The sequence below is a fragment of the Pseudophryne corroboree genome, chromosome 6 (assembly GCF_028390025.1).
Source record: "Pseudophryne corroboree isolate aPseCor3 chromosome 6, aPseCor3.hap2, whole genome shotgun sequence".
NCBI lineage: Eukaryota > Metazoa > Chordata > Amphibia > Anura > Myobatrachidae > Pseudophryne > Pseudophryne corroboree.
The window spans coordinates 469,125,224-469,144,261 of record NC_086449.1 but is presented as its reverse complement, the minus strand read 5'-3'; the positions used below and the strand labels follow the sequence as shown (position 1 = coordinate 469,144,261).

The following is a 19,038-nucleotide window of genomic DNA, read 5'->3' as shown; positions in this document are numbered from 1 at the left end:
TATGATTCTGGATACAGTCCAGAAAAAAGTGTTTCTCCCGGAGGAGAAAGCCGAGGAGCTGTCATCTCTAGTCAGAGACCTCCTGAAACCAAAACAGGTATCGGTGCATCACTGCACGCGGGTCCTGGGAAAGATGGTGGCTTCTTACGAAGCAATTCCTTTCGGCAGGTTCCATGCCAGAATCTTTCAGTGGGACCTGTTGGACCAATGGTCCGGATCGCATCTTCAGATGCATCGCCTAATAACCCTGTCTCCAAGAACTGTGGTGGCTGCAGAGTGCTTATCTTCTAGAGGGCCGCAGATTCGGCATACAGGACTGGGTCCTGGTGACCACGGATGCCAGCCTTCGAGGCTGGGGGGCAGTCACACAGGGAAGAAACTTCCAAGGACTATGGTCGAGTCAGGAGACTTCCCTACACATAAATATTATGGAACTAAGGGCCATTTACAATGCTCTAAGTCAGGCAAAATCCCTGCTTCTACACCAACCGGTACTGATCCAGTCAGACAACATCACGGCAGTCGCCCATGTAAATCGACAGGGCGGCACAAGAAGCAGGATGGCAATGGCAGAAGCCACAAGGATTCTCCGATGGGCGGACAATCACGTACTAGCACTGTCAGCAGTGTTCATTCCGGGAGTGGACAACTGGGAAGCAGACTTTCTCAGCAGGCACGACCTCCACCCGGGAGAGTGGGGACTTCATCCAGAAGTCTTCACGCTGATTGTAAATCGATGGGAACGACCACAGGTGGACATGATGGCGTCCCGCCTAAACAAAAAACTAGAGAGATTTCTCTATCGTCCTAGTGGATGCTGGGGTTCCTGAAAGGACCATGGGGAATAGCGGCTCCGCAGGAGACAGGGCACAAAAAGTAAAGCTTTTTCAGATCAGGTGGTGTGCACTGGCTCCTCCCCCTATGACCCTCCTCCAGACTCCAGTTAGATTTTTGTGCCCGGCCGAGAAGGGTGCAATCTAGGTGGCTCTCCTAAAGAGCTGCTTAGAAAAAGTTTAGCTAGGTTTTTTATTTTACAGTGATTCCTGCTGGCAACAGGATCACTGCAGCGAGGGACTGAGGGGAGAAGGAGTCAACTCACCTGCGTGCAGGATGGATTGGCTTCTTGGCTACTGGACATCAAGCTCCAGAGGGACGATCACAGGTACAGCCTGGATGGTCACCGGAGCCGCGCCGCCGGCCCCCTTGCAGATGCTGAAGTCAGAAGAGGTCCAGAATCGGCGGCTGAAGACTCCTGCAGTCTTCTAAAGGTAGCGCACAGCACTGCAGCTGTGCGCCATTTTCCTCTCAGCACACTTCACACGGCAGTCACTGAGGGTGCAGGGCGCTGGGAGGGGGGCGCCCTGGGAGGCAAATGAATACCTATAAAGGCTAAAAATACCTCACATATAGCCCCTAGAGGCTATATGGAGATATTTAACCCCTGCCTGATTTTTCTAAATAGCGGGAGACGAGCCCGCCAGAAAAGGGGCGGGGCCTATCTCCTCAGCACACGGCGCCATTTCCTCTCACAGCTCCGCTGGTCAGGACGGCTCCCAAGTCTCTCCCCTGCACTGCACTACAGAAACAGGGTAAAACAGAGAGGGGGGGGCAAATTTATGGCGATATTTTGATATAACAAAGCAGCTATAAGGGAGCACTTATTATAAGGCTATCCCTGATATATATATAGCGCTTTTGGTGTGTGCTGGCAAACTCTCCCTCTGTCTCCCCAAAGGGCTAGTGGGTCCTGTCTTCGTTAGGAGCATTCCCTGTGTGTCTGCTGTGTGTCGGTACGTGGGTGTCGACATGTATGAGGACGATATTGGTGTGGAGGCGGAGCAATTGCCAAATATGAGGATGTCACCCCCTAGGGAGTCGACACCAGAATGGATGCCTTTATTTATGGAACTACGGGATAGTGTCAACACGCTAAAGCAGTCGTTTGACGACATGAGGCGGCCGGACAATCAATTAGTGCCTGTCCAGGCGACTCAAACACCGTCAGGGGCTGTGAAACGCCCTTTGCCTCAGTCGGTCGACACAGACCCAGACGCAGGCACTGACTCCAGTGGTGACGGTGACGATTCAACCGTATTTTCCAGTAGGGCCACACGTTATATGATTTTGGCAATGAAGGAGGCGTTACATTTAGCTGATACTACAGGTACCACTAAACAGGGTATTATGTGGGGTATGAAAAAACTACCTATAGTTTTTCCTGAATCAGAAGAATTAAATGACGTGTGTAATGAAGCGTGGGTTGCCCCTGATAAAAAGCTGATAATTTCAAAGAAATTATTGGCATTATACCCTTTCCCGCCAGAGGTTAGGGAGCGCTGGGAAACACCTCCTAGGGTGGACAAGGCGCTAACACGCTTATCTAAACAAGTGGCGTTACCCTCTCCTGAGACGGCCGCACTTAAAGATCCATCAGATAGGAGGATGGAAAATATCCAAAAAAGTATATACACACATGCAGGTGTTATACTACGACCAGCTGTAGCGACTGCCTGGATGGGCAGTGCTGGGGTAGTTTGGTCAGAGTCCCTGATTGAAAATATTGATACCCTGGACAGGGACAATATTTTACTGTCGTTAGAACAAATAAAGGATGCATTTCTTTATATGCGTGATGCACAGAGGGATATCTGCACACTGGCATCACGGGTAAGTGCTATGTCCATTTCGGCCAGAAGAGCTTTATGGACGCGACAGTGGACAGGCGATGCGGATTCAAAACGGCATATGGAAGTTTTGCCGTATAAAGGGGAGGAGTTATTTGGAGTCGGTCTATCAGATTTGGTGGCCACGGCTACAGCCGGGAAATCCACCTTTCTACCTCAAGTCACTCCCCAACAGAAAAAGGCACCGACTTTTCAACCGCAGCCCTTTCGTTCCTTTTAAAATAAGAGAGCAAAGGGCTATTCATATCTGCCACGAGGCAGAGGTCGAGGGAAGAGACAGCAACACGCAGCTCCTTCCCAGGAACAGAAGCCCTCCCCGGCTTCTACAAAAGCCTCAGCATGACGCTGGGGCTTCTCAAGCGGACTCGGGGACGGTGGGCGGTCGTCTCAAAAATTACAGCGCGCAGTGGGCTCACTCGCAGGTAGATCCCTGGATCCTGCAGATAATATCTCAAGGGTACAGGTTGGAATTAGAGACAGATCCACCTCGCCGTTTCCTGAAGTCTGCTTTACCAACGTCCCCCTCCGAAAGGGAGACGGTTTTGGAAGCCATTCACAAGCTGTACTCTCAGCAGGTGATAGTCAAGGTACCTCTTCTACAACAAGGGAAGGGGTATTATTCCACTCTTTTTGTGGTACCGAAGCCGGATGGCTCGGTAAGGCCTATTCTAAATCTGAAATCCTTGAACCTGTACATAAAGAAGTTCAAGTTCAAGATGGAGTCACTCAGAGCAGTGATAGCGAACCTGGAAGAGGGGGACTTTATGGTATCCTTGGACATCAAGGATGCGTATCTCCACGTTCCAATTTACCCCTCACACCAGGGGTACCTCAGGTTCGTTGTACAAAACTGTCACTATCAGTTTCAGACGCTGCCGTTCGGATTGTCCACGGCACCTCGGATCTTTACAAAGGTAATGGCCGAGATGATGATTCTTCTTCGAAGAAAAGGCATATTAATTATCCCATACTTGGACGATCTCCTAATAAGGGCGAGGTCCAGAGAACAGCTAGAGATGGGATTAGCACTGTCTCAAGAAGTGCTAAAACAGCACGGGTGGATTCTGAATATTCCAAAATCCCAGTTAATGCCGACAACTCGTCTGCTGTTCCTAGGGATGATTCTGGACACGGTTCAGAAAAAGGTTTTTCTCCCGGAGGAAAAAGCCAAGGAGTTATCCGAGCTTGTCAGGAACCTCCTAAAACCAGGAAAGGTGTCTGTACATCAATGCACAAGAGTCCTGGGAAAAATGGTGGCTTCTTACGAAGCAATTCCATTCGGCAGATTCCACGCAAGAATTTTCCAAAGGGATCTGTTGGACAAATGGTCAGGGTCGCATCTTCAGATGCACCTACGGATAACCCTGTCTCCAAGGACAAGGGTGTCTCTTCTGTGGTGGTTGCAGAGTCCTCATCTATTGGAGGGCCGCAGATTCGGCATACAGGATTGGATCCTGGTGACCACGGACGCCAGCCTGAGAGGCTGGGGAGCAGTCACACAAGGAAGAAACTTCCAGGGAGTATGGACGAGCCTGGAAACGTCTCTTCACATAAACATTCTGGAACTAAGAGCAATATACAATGCTCTAAGCCAGGCAGAACCTCTGCTTCAGGGAAAACCGGTGTTGATCCAGTCGGACAACATCACGGCAGTCGCCCATGTGAACAGACAGGGCGGCACAAGAAGCAGGAGTGCAATGGCAGAAGCTGCAAGGATTCTTCGCTGGGCAGAGAATCATGTGATAGCACTGTCAGCAGTGTTCATCCCGGGAGTGGACAACTGGGAAGCAGACTTCCTCAGCAGACACGATCTTCACCCGGGAGAGTGGGGACTTCATCCAGAAGTCTTCCACATGCTGGTAACCCGTTGGGAAAGACCAATGGTGGACATGATGGCGTCTCGCCTCAACAAAAAACTGGACAGGTATTGCGCCAGGTCAAGAGATCCGCAGGCAATAGCTGTGGACGCGCTGGTAACGCCTTGGGTGTACCAGTCGGTGTATGTGTTTCCTCCTCTGCCTCTCATACCAAAAGTATTGAGAATTATACGGCAAAGAGGCGTAAGAACGATACTAGTGGTTCCGGATTGGCCAAGAAGGACTTGGTACCCGGAACTTCAAGAGATGATCACGGAAGATCCGTGGCCTCTACCTCTAAGGAGGGACTTGCTTCAGCAGGGTCCCTGTCTGTTTCAAGACTTACCGCGGCTGCGTTTGACGGCATGGCGGTTGAACGCCGGATTCTAAAGGAAAAAGGCATGCCGGAAGAAGTCATTCCTACTTTGATTAAAGCAAGGAAGGAAGTAACCGTGCAACATTATCACCGAATTTGGCGAAAATATGTTGCGTGGTGCGAAGATCGGAGTGCTCCGACGGAGGAATTTCAACTGGGTCGATTCCTACATTTCCTGCAATCAGGATTGTCTATGGGTCTCAAATTGGGATCTATTAAGGTTCAAATTTCGGCCCTGTCGATTTTCTTTCAAAAAGAATTGGCTTCAGTCCCTGAAGTCCAGACCTTTGTTAAGGGAGTGCTGCATATACAGCCTCCTGTGGTGCCTCCAGTGGCACCGTGGGATCTCAATGTGGTTTTGGACTTTCTAAAATCTCATTGGTTTGAACCACTAAATAAGGTGGATTTGAAATATCTCACTTGGAAAGTGACCATGCTTCTAGCCCTGGCTTCTGCCAGGAGAGTATCAGAATTGGCAGCTTTATCTTACAAAAGCCCATATCTGATTTTCCATTCGGACAGGGCAGAACTGCGGACTCGTCCGCATTTTCTCCCTAAGGTGGTGTCAGCATTTCATCTGAACCAGCCTATTGTAGTGCCTGCGGCTACAAGTGACTTGGAGGACTCCAAGTTACTGGACGTTGTCAGAGCATTAAAAATATATATTGCAAGGACAGCTGGAGTCAGAAAATCTGACTCGTTGTTTATATTGTATGCACCCAACAAGATGGGTGCTCCTGCGTCTAAGCAGACGATTGCTCGTTGGATCTGTAGCACAATCCAACTTGCACATTCTGTGGCAGGCCTGCCACAGCCTAAATCTGTAAAGGCCCATTCCACAAGGAAGGTGGGCTCATCTTGGGCGGCTGCCCGAGGGGTCTCGGCATTACAACTTTGCCGAGCAGCTACGTGGTCAGGGGAGAACACGTTTGTAAAATTTTACAAATTTGATACTCTGGCTAAGGAGGACCTGGAGTTCTCTCATTCGGTGCTGCAGAGTCATCCGCACTCTCCCGCCCGTTTGGGAGCTTTGGTATAATCCCCATGGTCCTTTCAGGAACCCCAGCATCCACTAGGACGATAGAGAAAATAAGATTTTACTTACCGATAAATCTATTTCTCGGAGTCCGTAGTGGATGCTGGGCGCCCATCCCAAGTGCGGATTGTCTGCATAAATTGTACATAGTTATTGTTAACTAATTCGGGTTATTGTTGAAGGAAGCCATCTTTCAGAGGCTCCGCTGTTATCATACTGTTAACTGGGTTTAGATCACAGGTTGTACGGTGTGATTGGTGTGGCTGGTACGAGTCTTACCCGGGATTCAAAATCCTCCCTTATTGTGTACGCTCGTCCGGGCACAGTACCTAACTGGAGTCTGGAGGAGGGTCATAGGGGGAGGAGCCAGTGCACACCACCTGATCTGAAAAAGCTTTACTTTTTGTGCCCTGTCTCCTGCGGAGCCGCTATTCCCCATGGTCCTTTCAGGAACCCCAGCATCCACTACGGACTCCGAGAAATAGATTTATCGGTAAGTAAAATCTTATTATTGCGCCAGGTCAAGGGACCCTCAGGCGATAGCTGTGGACGCTCTAGTGACACCGTGGGTGTACCAGTCAGTTTGTGTTCCCTCCTTCTGCCTCTCATACCAAGGGTACTGAGAATAATAAGAAGACGAGGAGTAAGAACAATACTCGTGGTTCCGGATTGGCCAAGACGAGCATGGTACCCGGAACTTCAAGAGATGATCTCAGAGGACCCATGGCCTCTGCCGCTCAGACAGGACCTGCTGCAGCAGGGGCCCTGTCTGTTCCAAGACTTACCGCGGCTGCGTTTGACGGCATGGCGGTTGAACGCCGGATCCTGAAGGAAAAGGGCATTCCGGAGGAAGTCATTCCTACGCTGATTAAAGCCAGGAAAGATGTAACTGCAAAGCATTATCACCGCATATGGCGGAAATATGTTGCTTGGTGTGAGGCCAATAAGGCCCCAACAGAGGAATTTCAACTAGGTCGATTTCTGCATTTCCTACAAACAGGAGTGACTATGGGCCTGAAATTAGGCTCCATTAAGGTACAGATCTCGGCTCTGTCGATTTTCTTCCAGAAAGAACAAGCTTCACTACCTGAAGTTCAGACGTTTGTGAAAGGAGTGCTGCATATTCAGCCCCCGTTTGTGCCTCCAGTGGCACCTTGGGATCTCAACGTGGTGTTGAGTTTCTTAAAATCACATTGGTTTGAGCCACTTAAAACCGTGGATCTAAAATATCTCACGTGGAAAGTGGTCATGTTATTGGCCTTGGCTTCAGCCAGGCGTGTGTCCGAATTGGCAGCTTTGTCATGTAAAAGCCCTTATCTGATTTTCCATATGGATAGGGCGGAATTGAGGACTCGTCCTCAGTTTCTCCCTAAGGTGGTATCAGCTTTTCACTTGAACCAACCTATTGTGGTGCCTGCGGCTACTAGGGACTTGGAGGATTCCAAGTTACTGGACGTAGTCAGGGCCTTGAAAATTTATGTTTCCAGGACGGCTAGAGTCAGGAAAACTGACTCGCTATTTATCCTGTATGCACCCAACAAACTGGGTGCTCCTGCTTCTAAGCAGACTATTGCTCGCTGGATTTGTAGCACAATTCAGCTGGCGCATTCTGCGGCTGGACTGCCGCATCCTAAATCGGTAAAAGCCCATTCCACAAGGAAGGTGGGCTCATCTTGGGCGGCTGCCCGAGGGGTCTCTGCTTTACAACTTTGCCGAGCTGCTACTTGGTCAAGGGCAAACACGTTTGCAAAATTCTACAAATTTGATACCCTGGCTGAGGAGGACCTTGAGTTCTCTCATTCGGTGCTGCAGAGTCATCCGCACTCTCCCGCCCGTTTGGGAGCTTTGGTATAATCCCTATGGTCCTTTCGGAGTTCCCAGCATCCACTAGGACGTCAGAGAAAATAAGATTTTACTCACCGGTAAATCTATTTCTCGTAGTCCGTAGTGGATGCTGGGCGCCCATCCCAAGTGCGGATTGTCTGCAATACTTGTACATAGTTATTGTTAACTAAAGGGTTATTGTTGAGCCATCTGTTGAGAGGCTCAGTTGTTTTCATACTGTTAAACTGGGTATAGTATCACGAGTTATACGGTGTGATTGGTGTGGCTGGTAGGAGTCTTACCCGGGATTCAAAATCCTTCCTTATTATGTCAGCTCGTCCGGGCACAGTGTCCTAACTGAGGCTTGGAGGAGGGTCATAGTGGGAGGAGCCAGTGCACACCAGGTGACCTAAAAGCTTTCTTTAGTTGTGCCCAGTCTCCTGCGGAGCCGCTATTCCCCATGGTCCTTTCGGAGTTCCCAGCATCCACTACGGACTACGAGAAATAGATTTACCGGTGAGTAAAATCTTATTTTCCCATGCCCCAGCTGCAAGGGCTTTTCCCATGCCCCAGCTGCAAGGGCTTTTCCCATGCCCCAACTTCTTTTTTTTCTTGGGGAAATTCCTGACTGCAGTTTCCTTCTCATCTGTATCCCCTCCCCCAGCATATTCCCATCCTCCTCCTTCCCCTCCCTCATACTTATATTTGCTGTCCTAGAACTACCATATTATTTTTACTGTTGCTTTTAAGATACTGTAAAATACTGGATCTCTTCTAAATATGACTTGCCTTAATTGTCTCCTAAAAATAGTTATTCAAAAATAAAAACTACATGCATACAATTGCAATAAGTATTGTTATATATGTTACCTCTAAACATATTTAAACCAATACATAGTTTTATTTATCTAGTTTGTCATGTGTATGTCAGGAGTTTCAAAACCTTCATATACATTAATTTCAGTTCAGATGTAAGCTGTGACTTTTCTGTTCTAGGTATCCTATGGTGAAATGGTAGGCTGCGACAACCAAGATGTAAGTATCTTTAAACTATCAGCCATTAAATATATACATAATTTACAATAATAAAAAAATAATAATCTGATACATATTTACTATGTTACATAGCTAATATGAAGTCTTTTGAATTTGATTCAATGAAATGTGATTTCAATAGAACACATTCTATACGTACACATAAATGATCTTCTGTTATTTACAAAGGGAAAACACTTCAAAGCAATGCTTGACTTTACCGCTTGTTAAAGGGAGCAACAAAACTACTGGGAGAATCACTGCTAGCACATCGTATTAAAAAAAATAATAATAATATTGGTCAGTGTCTTTGAAAAGCATTTTTAGAAGTTTAAGTGCATTGTGCCATGTGTTTGAAGCTGCCTGGTTAGAGAAATAATTTATGATTAATGTACTGTAAAAAACCCAGACGTTGCTTCATCTGATGTAATCCTATTGGTCCTTGTTTATTTTTGCGATATATGGGGCTCTAGATTAATGAAAACTCACAGGATAGATTTTGGCTATTTTGCGGTTAAAACCTACTCTCGTAATTCTGTTTTGATGTTCTTCAACGAATAGCAGGTCCTTTAGGGGATGCCACATTTAAACTCTACCATTCCTTCTTCATTTTCCTTCCCCCCCTAGCTGTAGAAAGATCCAAAAGTTGATCTTTTTTTATGAAAGATGCAGTTTATTTAATATCTTTTGACCATTTAAAAAGGTGTGTTTTCTAAACCCTGGTTGTTTGAAAAGGCAGGTGATTTCCTCTGGTGGTTTTTCGCTTTTATCTAAATTGTGGTTTGACATCAATGCCTAGTGTCCTTGGATATTGATTCATATTTCCACACTTCAGTTTTGTGAAATTGCCAAAAATATCCTTATTATGTGTGTGACTGCATGCAATGCAAGACCCTACCTAAGTGTTTGACTGGCATATTGAGTGTTTTTTTGTAATGCTATTCTTGGAAATTATAATTTTCAGTAATGGAATATATGTAATTTAGTACTTAGATGACGTGTTGAATGCTTGGGACAAGAAGTTCTCTATGCAACACCTATTTTTATGTTTTAGTCTCAGCATAGTGTAATGCATATATAGGGGGGAATTTTAAATGTTTGAAAAGTCAGTTGGGTGTCTGTTTTTTCCTATCTAATAGACAGTAAAAAACAGACACCCAACCGACTTTTCAAACATTTGAATTCCCCCCAGTGTGTTGTTATTTCATCTTCTTATTTTTATGTTCTGTTTGGACATTGAAGGCATTTCAGTCAGTGGTGTTCAGTCGGCAATACATAATAAAATGGAAAACTTAAACTTTAACCACGTTCTGGTGAACCATGAAACTGCAGAGTTTAAGGTCCCAATATTGGAGAACTTCAAAGTCTCAAGGTTTCATATGGACCCCCAATTTTGTTTTAGAGTTGAGAACTTTCTTTGTCACATACTGTATGTCCACTCCAGTTGGTAGATGAATACCTTCTCATTTCTGCATGCTATTTTCTCTTACGTCCTAGAGGATGCTGGGGACTCCGTAAGGACCATGGGGTATAGACGGGCTCCGCAGGAGACATGGGCACTCTAAAGACTTTAGATGGGTGTGCACTGGCTCCTCCCACTATGCCCCTCCTCCAGACCTCAGTTAGATCCTGTGCCTAGAGGAGACTGGGTGCACTACAGGGGAGCTCTACTGAGTTTCTCTGTAAAAGACTTTTGTTAGGTTTTTTATTTTTAGGGAGCACTGCTGGCAACAGGCTCCCTGCATCGTGGGACTGAGGAGAGAGAAGCAGATCTACTTAAATGATAGGCTCTACTTCTTAGGCTACTGGACACCATTAGCTCCAGAGGGTCAGAACGAAGGTCTCACCCTCGCCGTTCGTCCCGGAGCCGCGCAGCCGTCCTCCTCACAGAGCCGGAAGATAGAAGCCGGGTGAGTATGAGAAGAAAGAAGACTTCAAAGGCGGCAGAAGACTTTGGATCTTCTATGAGGTAACGCTACGCGCCATTGCTCCCAACACACACACACACTGGCGGCACTGTATGGGTGCAGGGCGCAGGGGGGGCGCTCTGGACAGCAATTATTAACCTTTTAGGGACACTGGCAGAGATATATACTGCGGAGGCAGTATATGACAAAAACCCCCGCCAGTATAAAGATTTGAGCGGGATCGAAGGCCGCCGGTGAGGGGGCGGAGCTTGATCCCTCAGCACTAACCAGCGCCATTTTCTCCACAGCACGCTGCAGAGAAGCTGGCTCCCCGAACTCTCCCCTCCAGATCACATACAGAGGGCAAAAAAGAGGGGGGCACATTTATTTGGCGCAGTGAGCATATTTATAAAAGCGCTGTACTGGCTGGGATTTTATTCCAGTATCCGGTGGCGCTGGGAGTGTGCTGGCATACTCTCTCTCTGTCTCTCCAAGGGGCCTTATTGGGGGACTGTCTATATATATATCTATCTCTCTCTCTCTCTCTCTCTCTCTCTCTCTCTCTCTCTATCTATCCCTGAGTGTGTGGGGGTGTCGGTACATGTGTGTCGGCATGTCTGAAGCGGAAGGCTCATCTAAGGAGGAGGTGGAGCAGATGATCGTGGTGTCTCCGTCGGCAACGCCGACACCTGATTGGCTGGATATGTGGAATGTTTTAAATGCAAATGTGTCTTCATTACATAAGAGAATGGACAAAGCAGAGTCCAGAGAAAAGTCAGGGAGTCGAGCCATGGCTTTGGCTGTATCACAGGGCCCTCCGGGGTCTCAGAAACGTCCCCTGTCCCAAGTAACAGACACTGATAACGACACGGATTCTTACTCATCTCATGAGCTGAACGAGTTATTTGAAAAGGTTTGGGAAACTCCAGACAAGAAACTGCAGATTCCCAAGAGAATTCTTATGGCGTATCCTTTCCCTGCACAGGACAGGTTACGGTGGGAATTCTCGCCCAAGGTGGACAAGGCTTTAACGCGCTTGTCCAAAAAGGTGGCGCTACCATCTCCAGATACGGCAGCCCTCAAGGATCCTGCTGATCGCAGACAGGAAACTACCCTAAAATCTATTTATGCACATACGGGTGCCTTGCTCAGACCGGCAATAGCGTCGGCTTGGGTTTTTAGCGCTGTAGCAGCTTGGGCAGATACCTTGTCATCTGACATTGATACCCTAGATAGGGATAGCATTTTATTGACCTTAGGTCATATTAAAGATGCAGTCTTATATATGAGAGACGCTTCCAGAGACGTTGGGCTGTTAGGTTCAAGAGCCAACGCCATGGCGATTTCTGCTAGGCGAGCCTTGTGGACCCGTCAATGGACGGGTGATGCCGACTCAGAGACATATGGAAGTTTTGCCTTACAAGGGTGAGGTTTTATTTGGGGAAGGTCTCGCGGACCTGGTTTCCACAGCTACCGCGGGTAAATCTACCTTTTTACCTTATGTTCCCCCACAGCAAAAGAAAACACAGCAATATCAGATGCAGTCCTTTCGGTCGCATAAGTCCAGAAGAGGTCGGGGCTCTTCCTTTCTCGCCAGAGGTAAGGGTAGAGGGAAAAGAATGCCTGCTACGGCTAGTTCCCAGGAGCAGAAGTCCTCCCCGGCTTCTACTAAATCCACCGCATGACGCTGGGGCTCCACTGAGGGAGTCCACGCCGGTGGGGGCACGTCTTCGGCTCTTCAGCCAGGTCTGGGTTCAGTCAGACGTGGATCCTTGGGTGATGGAGATTGTATCCCAAGGCTACAAGCTGGAATTCGAAGACGTGCCTCCTCGACGATTTTTCAAATCGGCTTTACCAGCTTCTCCCCCAGAAAGGGAGATAGTTTGAGCTGCAATTCAAAAACTGTGTCAGCAACAAGTGATTGTCAAGGTGCCCCTAGTTCAACAGGGGAAGGGGTACTATTCAACCCTGTTTGTGGTCCCGAAACCGGATGGCTCGTCAGACCCATTCTAAATCTAAAATCCCTAAACCTGTACTTGAAAAAGTTCAAATTCAAGATGGAATCGCTCCGGGCAGTTATCTCCAGCCTGGAGGGGGGGGATTTTATGGTGTCACTAGACATAAAGGATGCATACCTTCATGTCCCCATATATCCCCCTCATCAGGCGTACCTGAGATTCGCTGTACAGGACTGTCATTACCAGTTTCAGACGTTGCCGTTTGGGCTTTCCACGGCCCCGAGAATTTTTACCAAGGTAATGGCGGAAATGATGGTGCTCCTGCGCAAGCAGGGAGTCACAATTATCCCGTACTTGGACGATCTCCTGATAAAAGCGAGATCGAGAGATCAATTGCAGAAAAGCGTGTCACTCTCCCTGAGAGTGCTGCAGCAGCATGGCTGGATTCTAAATCTACCGAAGTCAGAGTTGATTCCAACGACTCGGCTATCTTTCTTAGGCATGATTCTGGACACGGCACAAAAGAGGGTTTTTCTCCCGATGGAAAAAGCCCAGGAACTCCAGAACATGGTCAGAGACCTGTTAAAACCGAAAAAAGTGTCAGTCCATCAATACACTCGAGTACTGGGAAAAATGGCTACGGCTGACTTGGAGGATTCCAAGTCCCTTGATGTAGTCAGGGCCTTAAAGATTTATGTAGCCAGGACGGCTCAGGTTAGGAAAACAGAGGCACTGTTTGTCCTGTGAAAATAGAAAAGGATCTCCCGCACTCACTATAAACAAAGTCTAGGCATATATTCTTTGTAAATAAATGTGTTTATTTGAATGATTTAAATAAGAATTATATAATTATAAAAATATATAAAATAAAACAATCCTAATACCGGTATACAAAACAAATATACACAGACAATACAAGACAGTATAAGAAAGACCGATACGCGTCAGCGTTTTACTCTGTCTATAATTATTAAAGTGCTCTTGTCCCAAGGTACACTCTTTGTATATCACTGTTCTTTTTTGTACCGTAATAACGCTCTGCTATTTAAAAGATCTGTAAAAACTTCTGACCGCAAAGGTCCTTATGAAGAAGAGAAAGTCCTTCTGGTGAAGGGAACACAAGATTTATGTAGCCAGGACGGCTCGGGTTAGGAAAACAGAGGCACTGTTTGTCCTGTATGCAGCCAACAAGCTTGGCGCTCCTGCTTCTAAACAGACTATTGGATCTGTAACACGATTCAGCAGGCTCATCTAACGGCTAGATTGCCGTTACCAAATTCGGTAAAGGCCCATTCCACTAGGAAGGTGGGCTCTTCTTGGGCAGCTGCCCGAGGCGTCTCGGCATTACAGCTTTGCCGAGCGGCGACTTGGTCGGGTTCAAACACTTTTGCTAAATTCTACAAGTTTGATACCTTGGCTGAGGAGGACCTTATGTTTGCTCAATCGGTGCTGCAGAGTCATCCGCACTCTCCCGCCCGGTCTGGAGCTTTGGTATAATCCCCATGGTCCTTACGGAGTCCCCAGCATCCTCTAGGACGTAAGAGAAAATAAGATTTTAAATCTGGGGCGTGGCCTGGATGCTGCTCTGAGTGGATGTGCTGACACAGCTCTGTCCACTACAGGGTTAATATCACCAATTGCTGCCTGCCCCTGTGTCTCTGTCTACCAGCCCAGCCTTACCCACTGCTGGGGACGTTGCCCTGTGCTCGGGGCTGCCGCCGGGTGCTTTTTACAGCTGTTCACTGCCTGAGGCCTACTTTTTGCTGTGAAGCCGGGGCCTCGAGTTTAGAGCCTACCCAGAAACGAGCTCCAGGACTGGATTGCAGCCAAAACGGGACCTGCAGCTGCTCCCCCTCCTGCCTGAACTCACCCACACAGAGTCTCCTGCCTACATAAGACCCTCAGGTACCTTTGGAAGCGGGGAAGCGCCCTCCCTGTCTGCTGTGGCTGTAGTTAGTGAGTGAAATCCCCTGCCTGCCTGTGCTCCCGGCGGCGGCCATCTTGGTACACCCTGGTGCAGTGCTCCTGAGGCTCTCTAGATGTCACTGTGGATGCACACGCTGCAAGTCACACTCTCCCTTCTGCTGCCTGGACCTGCTAAAACATCCATCTCACCTGCAGCAGCTTCTACAGGGGGTCTCTGTGTTTAACCCTTGGGAAATTGACACAACAACTCTTGCCTGCTGCTCCCCCCTGATGTGAATTACTCACCGCATGTCTGCCTCACCTACTCCTTCTATGCTATGACATGACACTTTGCCTTCCACGTGGAGCCCTCTCTGTTTGATTTCTTGGATATCTCTCTAGCACGTGCCGTTTTATTCCGCATAGTACCCGCCATGCCTCCTAAACGCAATAAAGGGGACAAGGCGGTCTCCCAGGTAGCGTTTTTCAGACCGTCTCCCATGGCTTCTAAATCCAAGGAGGAAAAAAGCAAGGCCCCCAAGGACACCAGCCTCATATCTTCACCACCTTCACAGCCACCCCCTCCAGCTCCAACCGGCAGCCCGGCCGGCTCCCTCGGGGACACTGTCTCTCTTACGGTGGATGTATTGAAAAGTGTACTGGCGCAGTTTAAAGACGAAATGGCTGCAGAATTCAGGGCCACTATGAGAGAATGCCAGAAGTCGATAGATGATATTGGGGGCCGCACTGACACCCTGGAAACAAAAATGGGAGAAGTAGTGACCTCCCATAACGACCTCATTTCCTCCCACGAGCTGTTACAGGCCGAAGTGTCTGCCCTTAAAGATAAAATCTCTGAAGCAGAAGACAGATCGAGACGGAACAATTTGAAACTACGCGGTGTTCCGGAGAATGTCTCCAACAGTGCTTTGAATGATTTTGCAGTGTCACTTTTCGGCAAGCTTCTCCCACCATACAAGCAGGCAGACTTCCTTATCGACCGTATTCATAGACTCCCCAAGGCAAGGAACGCTCCGGACGTAGATTCCCGAGACGTGCTCATGAGGATGCACTATTACCACGTGAAGGAGGCCCTCTTAAAGGCTGCCAGGCCCTCGGAAGATTCTTCAGAAGTCCTAGGAGAGTTACAGCTGTTTGGAGACCTGTCCCGTGACACTTTGGCTAAAAGACGCTCTCTACACCACATTACTTCCATTCTACGTAAAGAGAACATTATGTATCGATGGGGCTTCCCTACAAAATTGCTGATTTCCCGAGAGGGCTCCACTGTGGCAATTACGAATGTCGAGGATGGTAAAAAGATCCTCGCGAAATGGAACATTGCAAGCCTTCTCCCACAAGCATCTTCTGACGGTGGCCTCCAGCGGGACTGGGCCTAGTCGGTGGCGATTGTTTGAGTATACTTTCTATCTCCTGTTTGCATTGTTCTTGTTCATGTTTACCTTAGTCATGTCTTACTAGTAGCTCTACAATGTTGGATGTACTTATTGTGGGATCTCATTTTGTTTCAGCACCGGGCTCCAATAATGTTTAGGAAGTTTTGAGGTCCTCATGGGTGTCCTCTGGGTGCCCTCAGTCCCATCTCTCTGTTTCACCTGATCCTCATGCGGAGGGTACCTTGGGTGGGGGCGTGGGAGGCCCGAGGGTACGGATATGGAATATGGTAGAGCTACGTCTTAAAATGTTTGTTTCTTTAAAGGTGAGGGCAGTTAGGCCACTAACCCCCCAGTCTAGTTTAGAGACGCCATGGTTAGGCGTCCAAATGTGCCCCCGAGAGGGGCAAATTTTTCTTTCCTTCTGCTTTGTCTACTCTTTTTTTCTCTTCTGTCGCCCCTCCCTGTTAGATAGTCCCCCCGGGTTCTCGAGTCATACTGTCAAAGTTGTAATGATTGGTCTGGTTGCATACGTCTTTATTTTATCTGTTGTAATACTACAATGGTTAACATAGTATCTATGAATGTGAAGGGGCTTAACTCCCCCCATAAAAGGAAGTTGGCCCTCAATTACTTTCACAAACTTAAAGCGCACATAGTTGCCCTCCAAGAGACACATTTTATTAAGTCCGCACCCCCGCAGTTCTCTAATACGCGATTCCCACACTGTTACTTCGCGAATGGCCCGGCAAAGAAGGCCGGGGTTGCAATTCTGATTTCTCAGCACTGTCCGTTCTTTCACCTCGCAATATAGTGACCCCGAAGGGAGATATCTAATTGTGTCAGGTCAACTTGAAAATAAGGAGGTAACTTTAGTGTCCTGTTACGCCCCTAATACTAAACAGCTGATGTTTTGTAGAAAACTCTGCGCCAAGGTGCGACAACTGTCCAAAGGCACGTTGCTCCTGCTAGGCGACTTTAACCTCACTGCTGATCCTGAAATTGACAACTCCCGCAGACAGACTCCGTGTCCCGGTCAGCTTCGTAGGAATGCGCAGGGATTCCGCCAACTATTGGCGGAACATGACTTGCTGGACGTCTGGCGCGTTAAACACCCGACCGTCCGGGATTACACATACTATTCACATGTACACTCCACCTACTCCAGAATTGATTTTGCTTTAGCAGACAAATGGACCTCCCAGTCCATTAGCGCCATATCTATCCTCCCCATGTCATGGTCCGATCACTCCCCATTGTTTATTAAGTGGCACATAGCCAATAGACTCGTCTCTGCTGGTCCCTGGCGCTTGGGTAAACAAAGTCTTCTCAACCCAGAAACTAAGCAGGCTATCCAATCTACTATAACCCATTATCTCTCCGAGAACTGCCCTCGGGACACATCAGTCTTTAACTTTTGGTGCGCCCTTAAGGCAGTGCTTCGGGGAACTGCAATACAAATAGCGGCGAGACTCAAACGGGAATACCGAAAAAACCTTGCCTCTGCTGAACGCAAAGTTTCCTCTTTGGAAGTCTCCCATAAAAGAGACCCGCATAACCGGCCTCTCTTGAAACAGCTGCAGACTGCTAGAGATGTGGTAAACTCCTTCTATTTGGCGGAGGTCCACCGTAACATACACAGGTTAAATCAAAAGTTCTATGTACATGGAAACCGAGCCAGTAGACTACTGGCAAGCAAACTACGAGGTAGAAAGGCTAGGGGTAAGATACATACTATTTACTCGGATAAGGGTGCTAGAGTCCATGATCCGGACGAAATTGCGACAGTGTTTGCGACTTACTACTCTAAACTTTACAATTTAAAAGACGACAGTTCTACCTTTCAGCCCACTAGGGGTGCCATCCGGGACTTCCTTGATGGTCTCGAGCTCCCCTCGTTGTCTCCAGAAATGTGTAGAGATATTAGTTCCCCCTGGACCTTAACCGAGATAGAAGTAGCTATAGATTCTTTACCTAAAGATAAGACACCGGGCCCGGATGGCTATCCCTCAGCTTTTTATAAATCCTTCAGAGACAGTCTGGCCCCGGTTTTGCTTTCAGTGTTCAATGAGGCCTCAGAGAGGGGTAGTTTCCCCAAAGAAATGTGGAAGCTCAAATTGTAGCCATCCCTAAACCAGGGAAGTCCCATACCTCTGTACAAAACTTCAGACCAATTGCTCTGCTGAACTCAGATCTTAAGATATATGCCAAAATGGTCGCTAATCGTATTAGTCCTCTTCTCCCTTCCCTAATTCACCCTGACCAGGTTGGCTTTGTGCCAAACCGCCAAGCCCCGGACAATACACGGAAGGTAATAGACATCATTGAGCACTGCTCAGCAAAACGGGAACCTCTTCTAGTTCTCTCATTGGACGCCGAGAAGGCGTTCGATAGACTAAATTGGGATTTCATGCAGCTGACGCTGGAGAAGTTTGGCTTCGCCGGACGGATCATGGACTCTATCCTAGCATTATACTCCTTGCCCTCGGCAAGGGTTTATGTGAACGGATGCACCTCTCCGAGTTTTGATATTACTAACGGCACCCGACAGGGGTGCCCTCTATCCCCTCTTATTTTTATTATGGCAGTTGAACCCCTGGCTGTTAGGATCAGATCTCATGATTCGATTAAGGGATTAATTATAGGAGGTGTAGCACATAAAGTTAGCCTATTTGCAGACGATGTCTTACTATGCTTAACAGATCCCGAAGACTCCCTCCTGACCCTACACTCGGTCCTTCAACAATACTCAGACGTTTCATATTATAGACTCAACACCTCTAAAACGGAAGCCCTTCCGTTCCACATTTCTTTAAACGCGATCTCTAGAATGAAAGACCTATACAGATATGCCTGGCAGACCCATTCCTTGAAGTACTTAGGGATTCATTTGGCTGGAGAGGAGGAGCTGATTAATCGTAATTTCTCTAACGTCCTAAGTGGATGCTGGGGACTCCGTAAGGACCATGGGGAATAGCGGCTCCGCAGGAGACTGGGCACATCTAAAGAAAGCTTTAGGACTATCTGGTGTGCACTGGCTCCTCCCCCTATGACCCTCCTCCA

General features: G+C 47.8%; 1 protein-coding gene across 1 annotated transcript in view; it reads left to right on the top strand.

The window, feature by feature from the left end:
- Positions 1-19,038, top strand: part of ING3 (inhibitor of growth family member 3) — an 85,904-nt gene that overhangs the window by 51,193 nt on the left and 15,673 nt on the right. Inside the window, exon 11 of the mRNA XM_063927208.1 lies at positions 8,773-8,811. Coding sequence (XP_063783278.1) covers positions 8,773-8,811 — 39 coding nt within the window. The remainder of the gene's footprint in view (positions 1-8,772; positions 8,812-19,038) is intronic.